General features: G+C 50.5%; 3 protein-coding genes across 3 annotated transcripts; all 3 read right to left on the bottom strand.

Moving 5' to 3' along the window:
• Positions 1–1,543: 1,543 nt before the first annotated feature.
• Positions 1,544–2,078, bottom strand: STEHIDRAFT_30779 (uncharacterized protein; the record flags this gene model as incomplete). Its single annotated transcript, XM_007306671.1, has 2 exons — positions 1,544–1,682; positions 1,747–2,078. Coding segments are annotated over 2 exons (471 nt in total), but the record flags the coding sequence as incomplete, so codon positions are not given.
• A 2,128-nt stretch (positions 2,079–4,206) lies between these two features.
• On the bottom strand, positions 4,207–5,618 carry STEHIDRAFT_100653 (triose phosphate isomerase). Its single transcript, XM_007306798.1, has 5 exons — positions 5,417–5,618; positions 5,140–5,307; positions 4,806–5,004; positions 4,560–4,747; positions 4,207–4,490 (listed from the first exon to the last, which is right to left on the bottom strand). Exons 1-5 carry the CDS (start codon positions 5,526–5,528, stop codon positions 4,402–4,404), a joined length of 756 nt encoding a protein of 251 aa, XP_007306860.1. The 5' UTR covers positions 5,529–5,618; the 3' UTR covers positions 4,207–4,401.
• Positions 5,619–6,460: 842 nt separating this feature from the next.
• On the bottom strand, positions 6,461–7,972 carry STEHIDRAFT_159318 (uncharacterized protein; the record flags this gene model as incomplete). The annotated part of the gene is made up of 1 exon (XM_007306799.1): positions 6,461–7,972. One exon carries the CDS (start codon positions 7,970–7,972, stop codon positions 6,461–6,463), a length of 1,512 nt encoding a protein of 503 aa, XP_007306861.1.
• Positions 7,973–10,814: the final 2,842 nt, after the last annotated feature.

Here is a 10,814-nt window from a genome sequence, read left to right on the forward strand (position 1 = left end):
GGCTCGACTGCATCCTAATCGCCGCCGCTGCGTGACAAGCGCTACAGCCTGAAGGGAGATCGGACGGAACAAAGCAGCGCCTAGATGATGAAGGTCGGGCGGATGCGAAATGCACTAGCGTCTCTGAGCACTGAAGCTATCAGCGCCTACAGGGACCTACTTAATTACGAAAACACTCGCGAAATGGAGACGTAAGGAGTACCGCTTGCGACGGGCACAGGAAGATACGAGACGGGAGGGCAAAGGATCCCATGAACCACGTTTTGGATGGACACACAGGATAATGACAGACAGTGACGGCTTCACCGACCCACTACAAGGGAGAACAGTCACAGGTCCTGGAGTTGGACACGTACACCAGCGCCACTGAATAGTGAGCTTCGCAGTCAACAATGATGCCCAATTACGGCTGTACTTGGAATACATGGAGTAGTTCACGGAGGGAGTAATTGCTCGGACCGATTCGGAAGCTGGCGATCAACGTCATCACGAGTCACAGGCTCGAACCCGTACTGGGTCGTCAGGACCATAGCCATGTCCGTGACTAGATGTATACCATGAACAGCCCCACGGCTGTGAGGGACTTACTTTTAAGTCTAATGCCATACTGTAAAACCCCACTAGAGGCCATACGTACGACCTTATTGGCATATATAACACCTACAGTGATCCTAGTAACAACAAAAGAGGTACCTGACCAAGGGAAACAGACAAAGTTTTCGGATCACTGTTCCAGATCGTCATGATCTCCGTTAAAAGCATGTGACAAAATGCTCCAGTGATCAAGTAGGTGAGATATGATATGGGGTCGAAAATCACTCAGTGTGCACCATCCACGAATTTATTATGGATGAAGGTTCCGAGTACCCCAACATCTCGAGGAGGCAATCCCGACAGCAAGAAGATGGGCAAATGAGAAGAGGTGAGGTCCATTGAATCTCTGAGACAGAAGATGCTGGGTTCTCGAGCTCTATTTCCTGGAGGACCTCCTATGATTTAAGTCCAGGAAATCCTCCTGTAAAGATGCATGACCTTCGTCCGCAATGATGGACAAGCCAAGATTACCCAGAGCTTGCGAAAAATACCACAAAACCTGAGGTTGTTAACAGGGCTCAGGCCACGGACCGTGTTAAATTGGCGGAGCCTGTTTCAAAGCATTCAGATACAGCAAACACCTCCGTATGATTGCGAAGGTCTGAAACCCTCGCGGCAACACTTGAATGCAAAATCAACACATACAAAGCATGATGGCCGTTGGCGGGAACTACTGTCAAGGTTTCCGAAAACGATTGATGACCTGGCGACAGGGTCTCCAGTTCGTTGTGCCCAGTTTGTTATGCAGTGTCCCAGAACGGATACTCCGGGGAGCACATAAACCTTACACTCTGAGGTAGGGTAAGTACTACGCGCAGTGATTGCGTTCATCGTGAAATGGGAGCTGCAGCATCGAAGAACACTCGTGTCAGTATACTGAGTTGTTGCGAAAAGATCCATGGTGTTTACTCAATTGCCATGGTGGCCGAGGCTGGAGAGCCTCGATCTGTTCCTCTTTTGATAAACCCATTCTCCCTCGCCAAAATTCTGGAAGGTCTGGTGGTGCATCCCAGTGCGTAGCTGCATAAGGCCGTGCTGCGACAGCGTCTAGGACAGAGGAAACGTGCTGTTTTCGGAGGCCCCCAAACCTATGACAAAAGACTTCCGGTCAGTCTCGCGAGCAAGGTGTTGCGCGAATACTAAGAACCGCACCAATCGCCATAGGGAAAGACAAGTAAGTTCGCCGCATGCTTATGCCCGCCGACATGTCCCACTTCTCCTATCGAATATCTTCCCCATACTCCCTCAGGATCATTGCTCTGTCTCCGCTTAAGCTCAGCGTTCAGCTCGTCTGCAACCTCGCCACCCCATTCTCCACATCGACAGTCCCGTTCTCCATGGGTACAGACGTACAGCTGTACGCCACTATCTTCACAGTCCACTACCTCCTCTCTATCTGAGTACGGTTCAGAAGAGACGTACTTTGCGATCAAATTCGCAGCATCCTCCGTATTACTCGCCGTCACTGAGTCTATACGAAGTCTTCTCCGTCGACGCGCACCAAACACTGTTGCGCTGTACTTCTCCTCCCGACCGATATCTTTTGAGTGCACGGGGTCTCCCAATGTCCTCGTCGATGTCTCTCCTCCGGTAGATGGATGATTATAAGCAAAATTCACGAAAATCTTGGATCCCGGGTTGGCTCTGAGGTAGTGTTGTTGTATCCCGAGCTGAACCGCAGAAGTAAAGTGGTGGGGGAAAGTCCGAGGAGAACGGCTTGTATGAAGAAGGACATAAGCGTCGTGTGGAGATACTGTTGCAGCTAGTGAGGCGTATCCTCTCTTTTTCGTTTGTGTGGAAAGTCTATGAGACACTCTGTAAAGGGAGATCATGGAGGTGGTTGAGGTCGAGCTTGATGGGCGCCGGTGGGGTCGTTCGTCGTCGTTCGCCACACTGTAAGTGGCACCAGGCGGCAACTTCCGCGATCTTCCTGAAGTTGAACGACACCGACCAGCACTTGACCAGCACCGACCACAACGACTCGAACTCTGCATAGAAAGTCCTTATCACCCACCCGCTGAATGGTGCATGCCTCTACCTTGTAGTGCCCTCATATATCTTGCCTTTTGGCAGCAATAGGGCTGTAGTATAAGTGCTAGGTATAGTACTGTCGTCGTCAGTATCACTGTTACTCCGAGTCCCGAGTCGTCGACAAACACTCGCGGCACTCCGACTGTCAACATTCTCAGCCCCGAGCACTCGTTGTTCCTTTTATCAGCATGAGCGTTGAGATGGAACTGTTCTCTACGCAAGGATACTGCTTCGGTGGCGCACGCTTTGAATCCTTGATAGTTTTCGATCACCCGATAGCATGATGGGCGGTCAAGACAAGGTACCATTTTCCCCCTTAAGAACTTCTGTACACCATGCTGACACGGTCTTCATCTGTCTTTAGTGTCTTCTTGGACTTCGGCCAAGCAGATCAAAATGATGCAACGATTCTGTCTGGAGACCAGAGGCCGCAGGTATATTTTTGCTCAAGGGCGCTCATCTTGAGGGTCGGGAATCATCACCGTGCTGTTGAGTCTGACGGTCAATCGCAATATCAGGACTAAATTTTCACAACAGCTGTTCAGTCGTACATACGCTAACTATCCTTCGATGGAACTCTTTCAACAACCATGTCTAGCTCAGACTATCTTCCCCTTATATCCTAGTCACCTGCATCAAGGGCTCTGGGGATGCTCAAGACTCCATCAAATATCAGGAGTGCCACACACCTCCTTTTTGCTGTACCATAGCTAGTGCCAGTGCTGTCGCTGACGCTGTGGATATGTCGCCCATCTAATGGATATCGGCGGCATAGCTCACATCGCCACCAACATCTCACTCTCCGACGACTGTAAACCGAACAACATCATCCCTGAAGTCCTTACCTTAGCTACGTATCCCTTGCCATCATCAAAGCCGCCTCCCGCTACCCCTCCGCCGAACGCGTCATCAACTCCTCATCAGCACCGGCCTCACACCTCAGACAAAGGCCTTGCCCGCGCTTAGCATCGGCAAACGGTGTTCGAGAACGTAGCAAACTTGCTTAGACACCACCCATATAATGGGGGGAAGCAATGATGGTATATACGGCGAGAAATGTGGAGGAAAAGGAGTGTTCCAACGTTTCTGGAGGAGAAATCGGGTTCAAGTCTGGCGCTGTGTTACTTTCTTCGAGTTTGGAAGCGTGTCGCATTCAAATCAACAAGCCGCATATCTTCAACTGTCTGAGGATGAGGTAGGGAGCTTGAATTCTCTCATTCGGCTAGGCTATCATCTCATAAGCCCTTGATGCTCGCCCGATCTCGTTACTCGCTACTGAAATTTAATATCTATCTGTTACAGTCGATGTTCCCAACGTGCCTTCAAATCGGTCGCTGAATCCCGCGGTCAAGTCTGAGCATCTCTTCGCATACACCTTACCTTCACCCAAGAAACCCTCATGTGAGCATCCCGTAAGCCCTATACTGACCGCACGATCCCTGAAGAAGGCAAGGACCTGAACTTACAGAGCAGGGATCGCGGGGAACAATGGTTGAAGACGCAGGGGAAAGAGCACTTCCGCCTCGATAGACTTAGGTACGTTAAACCTCAGAGGACGGGGCTGAAATTTGGAGTTCGAAGTCCACTCAACACAGTAATGCGATTAGATTCCGCATTTCTTTGCTTCTATTTAGAATAGTTGTGATGGCCTAGGCATTTATGTTCTACAACGACAACAACAAAGATTACATGTTACAATGCTTTTTCCTCTCTGCTTTACCTTTCCTTCCATCCTTTGTCTACGAATGTCAAAAAGAATCCACATGACACCCCCGTTTAGGCCTTCTTCGCATTGATGATATCTACGAACTCGGGCTTCAACGAAGCCCCACCGACGAGGAAGCCGTCGATGTCGGGTTGATTCGCTGAACAAATAAAGCGAATAAGTCAGTGTGTGAGTTCAATAACACCACACAATGAGAAAGAGAACGTACAAAGCTCCTTGGAGTTAGAAGCGGTCACACTACCACCATAGATGATGCGTACGCTCTCCGCGACCTCCTTAGACACAGCCGTCGCGAGGAAGGCACGGGTGAGCGCATGAGTCTCTTGGGCCTGCGCAGGGGTCGCAACCTTGCCAGTACCGATGGCCCAAACAGGCTCGTAGGCGATGACGATTTTGCTACAATCCCGACAACGTAGCTTTAGATAAGTCGCAACCATGGGTGGAACAGACGTACCTCCAGTCCTCGGGCTTGCTGATGTCGATGAAGGCCTTCAACTGCTCCTCGACCACGGCCTGTGTCTTTCCGCTTTCACGCTCCTGAAGAGTCTCGCCAACGCAAAGAATGACGCTGAGACCGGTGTCGATCGCCGCACGGGTCTTCTGGGCGACAAGGGCCGAGTCTTCATGGAAGAGGCTACGGCGCTCGGAGTGGCCTACACGCCGTCACCATCACGAAATAGTTGAGAATGAACCATATCGATATTCAAGAGGAGATTTCGGGGGATATATGAGGTATTATTGCGTCCCGTTAGTAGATGATTTGAGATAGGGGTAAACAAAGGACGCACCAAGCACAACATAGGGAACACCCGCATCCTTCAACTGCGCAGGGCTGAGCTCTCCAGTGAAGGCGCCGTTAGGCTTGAAGTAGCAGTTCTGGGCAGCGACTTTCACTTCCTTCCTCACTTGCTCGAGGACAGGGATAAGATAGAGTGATGGCGGCGCGATGACGACCTCTTTTCATGTTTGTACACCAGAATAAACCAGAGTGATATGTGCGATTGATACAGATAGATGTAACGATTGTGAGCTACATTCAGCATATCATTCAAGCTCGCAACGCACCAGTGTTGGGGTCCAAGGTAGCCTCGTTAAGAACCTTGATCAACGCCTTCTTCGCCTCGCGCGAAGTCGGGTTCATCTTGAAGTTTCCGCCGACGAAGAATTGACGAGTCATTTTGTCTTGATTTGATGTTTTGAGTGGAAAAAGGTAGTGGAAATCGGGTGGGTTGGTAGATGAGAGAAGCAAAGAGGACGATGGAAGATGGGTGCAACGGAATGAATTTCGTCGGAGAGTGGCGCAGGCGCTTATGACGAAAATCCTCCGAGACCTCGGCCCATCGATTCATGTTCTCGCCACACCGAGATTAAGTACTTAGGTCTGAAGTGATGTGGCCCAGTCCCGTCTTATTTGCCGATAACGCCCGTCCATGCTTTTCCAAGACAATGTCCAGGTTGCCGTGTACATACCTTTTCAGAGACGAATAAATAGAACTGATTTACGACAAAACGAATAGACACCGTGTACCAGAGAAAGTTTCATTGAGAGAAAGGACGTTCAGTCGCCGTACACCAAGCCGTCAAAAAAAAACAAAAGAAACAGGCATTCGGAAAGAAAGAGATCCATATGATAGTACACCAATACTTAGTCTAGTCACGGATCGAGAGGGGGGCATATTTGGACAACGACGGGCAAGAATGCTGGTACTGAGTACACTGGGAATACACATACTAATCGGACTCGGACAAGTTGGGGACCCGGGGACGAAAGATCAGAGATATTGTATAGTAATGTCCCTGAGAAGTAAAGAACGCATAGGGAAATAGGACGTGAGGTACTTATGATGATGCTTTAGCGTGGAACGTAGGCTGAGCATGGGGAAGAGTCCGAGCTAGCTGCGATGCCTGATAGTAAGACCTTGGTAAGTAAGAGGCTGGTGAGTACATTTGAATAATTGAACTATAGTTGCTCACAAGTTGAGAGTATACAGGTCATCAAAGTTTTCAGACAGATGAAACACTTCCGCTGACTTTTCGAGATTATCCCTATCGCTTTATACGGTTGTTAGATTAGTTTGAAATATTCAAGAAAGTTGAGCGCGTCGAAATTCAAGTACCACGACATACCTGGAAGCCTTCCAAAATTTGCCGCAGTGGTAGAAGGACCCCCTCGTAGAATTTAGACCGCAGTACGGCATTCGTATCGGTTTTCTTGACGGGGTCTGTGTGGATCTCCAGACAGGCCAAGACTGCCCGAGAATATTTGACACCCATCTTATCTTCCAGATGACGAGCGTGATGAAGAAGCTCCGCATGTCGTTTTTCATATGTGATGTGTTTCCCGTGCGGTGTCAGCAAGTTGTCGAGGGTCTTCTGGGTACCCAACTCGACGAGAACCGCTCCGACGCAGTATATATCCTGACGGATGTCATACGCGGTCATGACCGGTGGCATTAGTTCAGCCTGACGATGAGGGCGCCCATCTTCAACTTTGTCGACGCCAGCGACGAATCCGATGAGGCAGGTACTGGGACCAACCTCTGCCCTTTTGGAAGCCTTACCGCTCCGGATATCGACGATGACGTTCTTGCTTCGAATATCTTTGTGGGCCCAGCCAGCAGCATGAATCTCCGTGACTGCCTTGGCGATCTGTGCCGCCATTTGGTAGCGATCCTCCAGGGAGATGAAGAAGCGTTGGTGAGTTTCTTTCTCGTGTAACGCCTGGAATAGTGTCGGTGGATCGGAATAATGAGACTGTATACAGCCGCGGGGGAGCTCGTAGACAAGCGCGAGAAAACGTTTCTGAGGTGGCATTGGATGTCCCTTCAGGGTGTGATGCGTCAGGACAGCGATGCCTTTGCATGTCAGCAAATTTAGCTCCGGCAGGTGGGAGCCACCGAAGACATATGCCAGTTTCTCTAAACCTGCTTTTTGTCTTGCCCCCCAGTGTCCCAAGGCCAACTCCTGCTGCTCGACGTAGTATTTTGGCTTGTCCTTTGGGAGCAGCTGACGAGGGATTTTCTCGACCAATTTCGCATCGAGGCCAAGAGTCGAGAGCAGTAATGGGAGTGTTGGCGGAGTGCCCGACTGGACGCGTCCACGGAGGGCCACCGCTGCAGTTAAGGATTGATCGTGAACTTTGCGCAGCCTCTCGTAGACCTCGCTTCCCGACACTACCTTCCCGAGCATATTCCAAGCAGAGATGATACTCTGGACGTGTCGGCACCACCGCAAAATCTGACTATTGAGATGCACCATCTCGTCCTTCCTCCAGCTCACCCAAGCGTGCTGAAGAGCCCAGTTCCCCTCTGGTTTTTGGTTTTTTGATGAAAGTCGGCCGTCCATTTTGCGAAGTAGTTCCTCCAACCTCTTCAAGCTAAACTCCAGCGCTGCTCCACCAGAGTCCTTGGAACGTAGCGGCACGCCGTCGGATGAGCGAAGGTATGCGTCGATCACGTCGAGCCGGACTTTGACAAGATCGATTCGAGTCTTCGTCTCATTTATAAGGCTAGCCATATCGTCATTCTTGCGAAAGTTCAAGCCTCGACAAGTTTCCAGAATCTTCTCCGCTAGAGTTATCACGATCGGCATGACGCCGACTCTTCCGATGTGATCAGCCATGAACTGGCGGGTCCTGTATTAGGCAGAAGTGTAGGTCCTTAGGTACACACCAGCCTAGTTCAGAATAGCGAAACATACTATATCAACGTTATAAGAAGACACTTACTGTGGGTACAGGCACTTGACGATATCTACAAGGCGAGGTAGGCCACGAAAATGCTAGGAGGTTTTACCCGGGAGACACTGGAGAAGACTCTTCCGAAGCTCAGAATGTGGATACTTGTAAGGGCCAAAATACGGCTCACCAGCAATAACGGAGAGCACTATTAATCTTGCACACTCGACGGAGAGTGGGCCTGACGTTGTGTAGAGCTTGATTTGAAGTGTATACGACGCATAGACCACTGATTAGCACGCCGGACCTGCTGGCTGATATGAATAAACAGGCTCTCACCCTGCACGTAGGTGATGGCGAAAAGGCTACTGCCAGCACCAACGGAGGTGATGTTGAAATCTATATCACTGGTCAAAAACATTATTCAATCTGCATGGGCGGGTAGTCGTGATCATGTAAGAATGGCTCTCACCGTTGAAGTAGGCAATGACTATTGGCAGGGCAGTCAATACGGCGAGATTCAGTGTGAGGCAGTGGGCAGCCGATGGGGAGGAACGAAAGTACAGGATGGCGGGATCGCTCTTGAATCCTAGGACAATAGCGGCTGGCTGGAATACTTGAGGTCTGATTTTTCAACTCATAAGTTTAAATAGCCAAGTGTGGTCCATGACCTGTGACCATCAGCGTCAGATTTGATAGCTTCCAAGTTGCCGCTGTCTAAAAGGATAAAATGTGAGGCTCCCAACACAGAAATGAAGGACCTTTTAAGGAGACGATGAGTCAACCCAAGTAGAGCCAGCATCATAATGCTGAGCGCTGGGTCCTGAGCGGTAGAGAACCGCGAATAAAGACGCCCTCCCCGTAGCGGGGACGGAAGAGCATACAGACCAAATGTTTTCCTCTGCAGCTTGGTGAAGAGATCACTGTTGCATCTGAAAGTAAACCATAATGATCAGATGATAGAAAGGGTCATTCCGACATTCTCCGAGGGGCGAATCCTCCTTTAAAATTCTCCCTCTCACCTCTAATCAAAGTCACGAAAAATGCGCTCGTACGGCCCACTTGGCGCACACACATGTGGAAAGTACGCACTGGGAGGCTGGAACGACAATAACTGGCCTGTGACCAAAGCACTCTTTCTCCGCTTCGACAGATAAGTAAGTTGCCGCCATGCATGGCGATATCAGGCTTGCACATGAACAACTGAACATGCAAGGATTACGGAGTTGAACCGTGACTACAGAGCCCAATCCAGCACATAACTGCGAACGAGAATCTGTAGCGCCGCCAACAGGTGACGGTCTTTCTCCGTAGAAATCGTTGTAGTGGTTCGACGCGGCGTTCACAGTTCCCGCGTCCTAGTCAATCCTTCTTCACGCCATCCAAATGGATTAAAAACATCGGCAGCAGCTATCCACCTGCCGCCCGCCGGGCATTTAAACTCCATCGACGTGCACCGGTGCACCTATAGCTCACTCTCAGTGCAAGTCCACCAAGGAAGCGCAAATGGTACGCGTAAGGCCACCCATAAGACTTGCCACTCCCCAGGCTCAGGCTGCGGTTCGCACAACAACGCACGTACATCACGAAAAAGCAACTCGGCGCCCAGGCACCTCGTGGAGGTTGAGCGGACCGGGACTCAAGCTTCCACAAACCACAACTACTCAACGCACTAGTCACCCACAGGCAGACCTTGGAAGTGAAGATAGGCGTTCAACGTGTCACAGCGCACAGGATAACTCGGGAGTTGCAAATCATAGCGCGCCCAGAGATCGTTCAGCGCGAGCACGTCGCCATGAAGCAGGCCTCGGGACGGTCTACCTGAAATCGCAGAAGACCAGCGGTAAGAAAAGCCAGACCGACCAACGTCGTGGGGAATTCGAAAAATCAGCCAGACACAAGGATCTGGTATGCCAAAAGTAGAGTGCACCGAAATGTACCTCGAGGGCGCCAGCCATCAACATAGCGCGCCTTAGGATGCCAGGCGTTGTCTAGCAACATTATCCAGATTCACCAATCGGGAAACAAGAGAAACGACAATTCCCACAGACTATGTTATCGCACATCGCCATTAAGCAATGTGTTACCCACGGCACGCACGGCATGGTACGTCAGCCTCAAGCATGACTGACCAGATGCAAGGAGGAAAAGCCCGATTGGCAAGGCTGGTCTGACGCCAATGCGCCACCATTGAACAGGCCGTGATAATATATAACATGAGCATGAGCACGGGAGAACGAGCAGAGACATTACGGGCCACAACTCACCGATCATCCCTACATCTCGTCTCGTCCATTCTTCATATCCACGGTCAACTTCACGTCCACGTCCACGTCCACGTCCACGTCATGTCCACGAGCACAAGACCAAAAGTGATAAATCCAGAAACTGCAATTGCGATTTGATACCGAAGTCTGAACACTGCAGAGTACGAACAGAAACACTCGATGGCAATGGTGAACTGAAAGAGGAAAAAAAGGAAAATCGACAATAGAGATGGTGAGGTACTGAGAACTAAGAGCAGATTGATTGACGAAAATACTATGGCGAGAGAGTAGTGACACGCGAGGGCGAGACAGGATGTATGTATGACGGTAGGAGGGTAGGATGCTACGCGGCGGGTGAGACAGTGACATGACGATGGGACAGCGGGATAGTGGTGATAAGGTGGTGTACGGCGTGATCGGTCGCGGGTGGAGCGAACTGGGTGGACAGCATGGGAGGGCGGAGAGGTACAACGACTCAATGAGGCTGGTGTTGAGCGAGAGTTCGGAGGGAACCCTGAGA

Source organism: Stereum hirsutum (assembly GCF_000264905.1).
Source record: "Stereum hirsutum FP-91666 SS1 unplaced genomic scaffold STEHIscaffold_12, whole genome shotgun sequence".
NCBI classification, from domain to species: domain Eukaryota; kingdom Fungi; phylum Basidiomycota; class Agaricomycetes; order Russulales; family Stereaceae; genus Stereum; species Stereum hirsutum.

Bases quoted from the DNA above. Each gene is read 5' to 3' on its own strand.
- STEHIDRAFT_100653 (XM_007306798.1), bottom strand. From the start codon at position 5,528: ATGACTCGTCAATTCTTCGTCGGCGGAAACTTCAAGATGAACCCGACT. The intron at 4,748-4,805 runs GTACGTCTGTTC...TCGGGATTGTAG, and splicing joins AGCAAGCCCGAGGACTGGAG to CAAAATCGTCATCGCCTACG. The intron at 4,491-4,559 runs GTACGTTCTCTT...TTATTTGTTCAG, and splicing joins TTCTAACTCCAAGGAGCTTT to CGAATCAACCCGACATCGAC.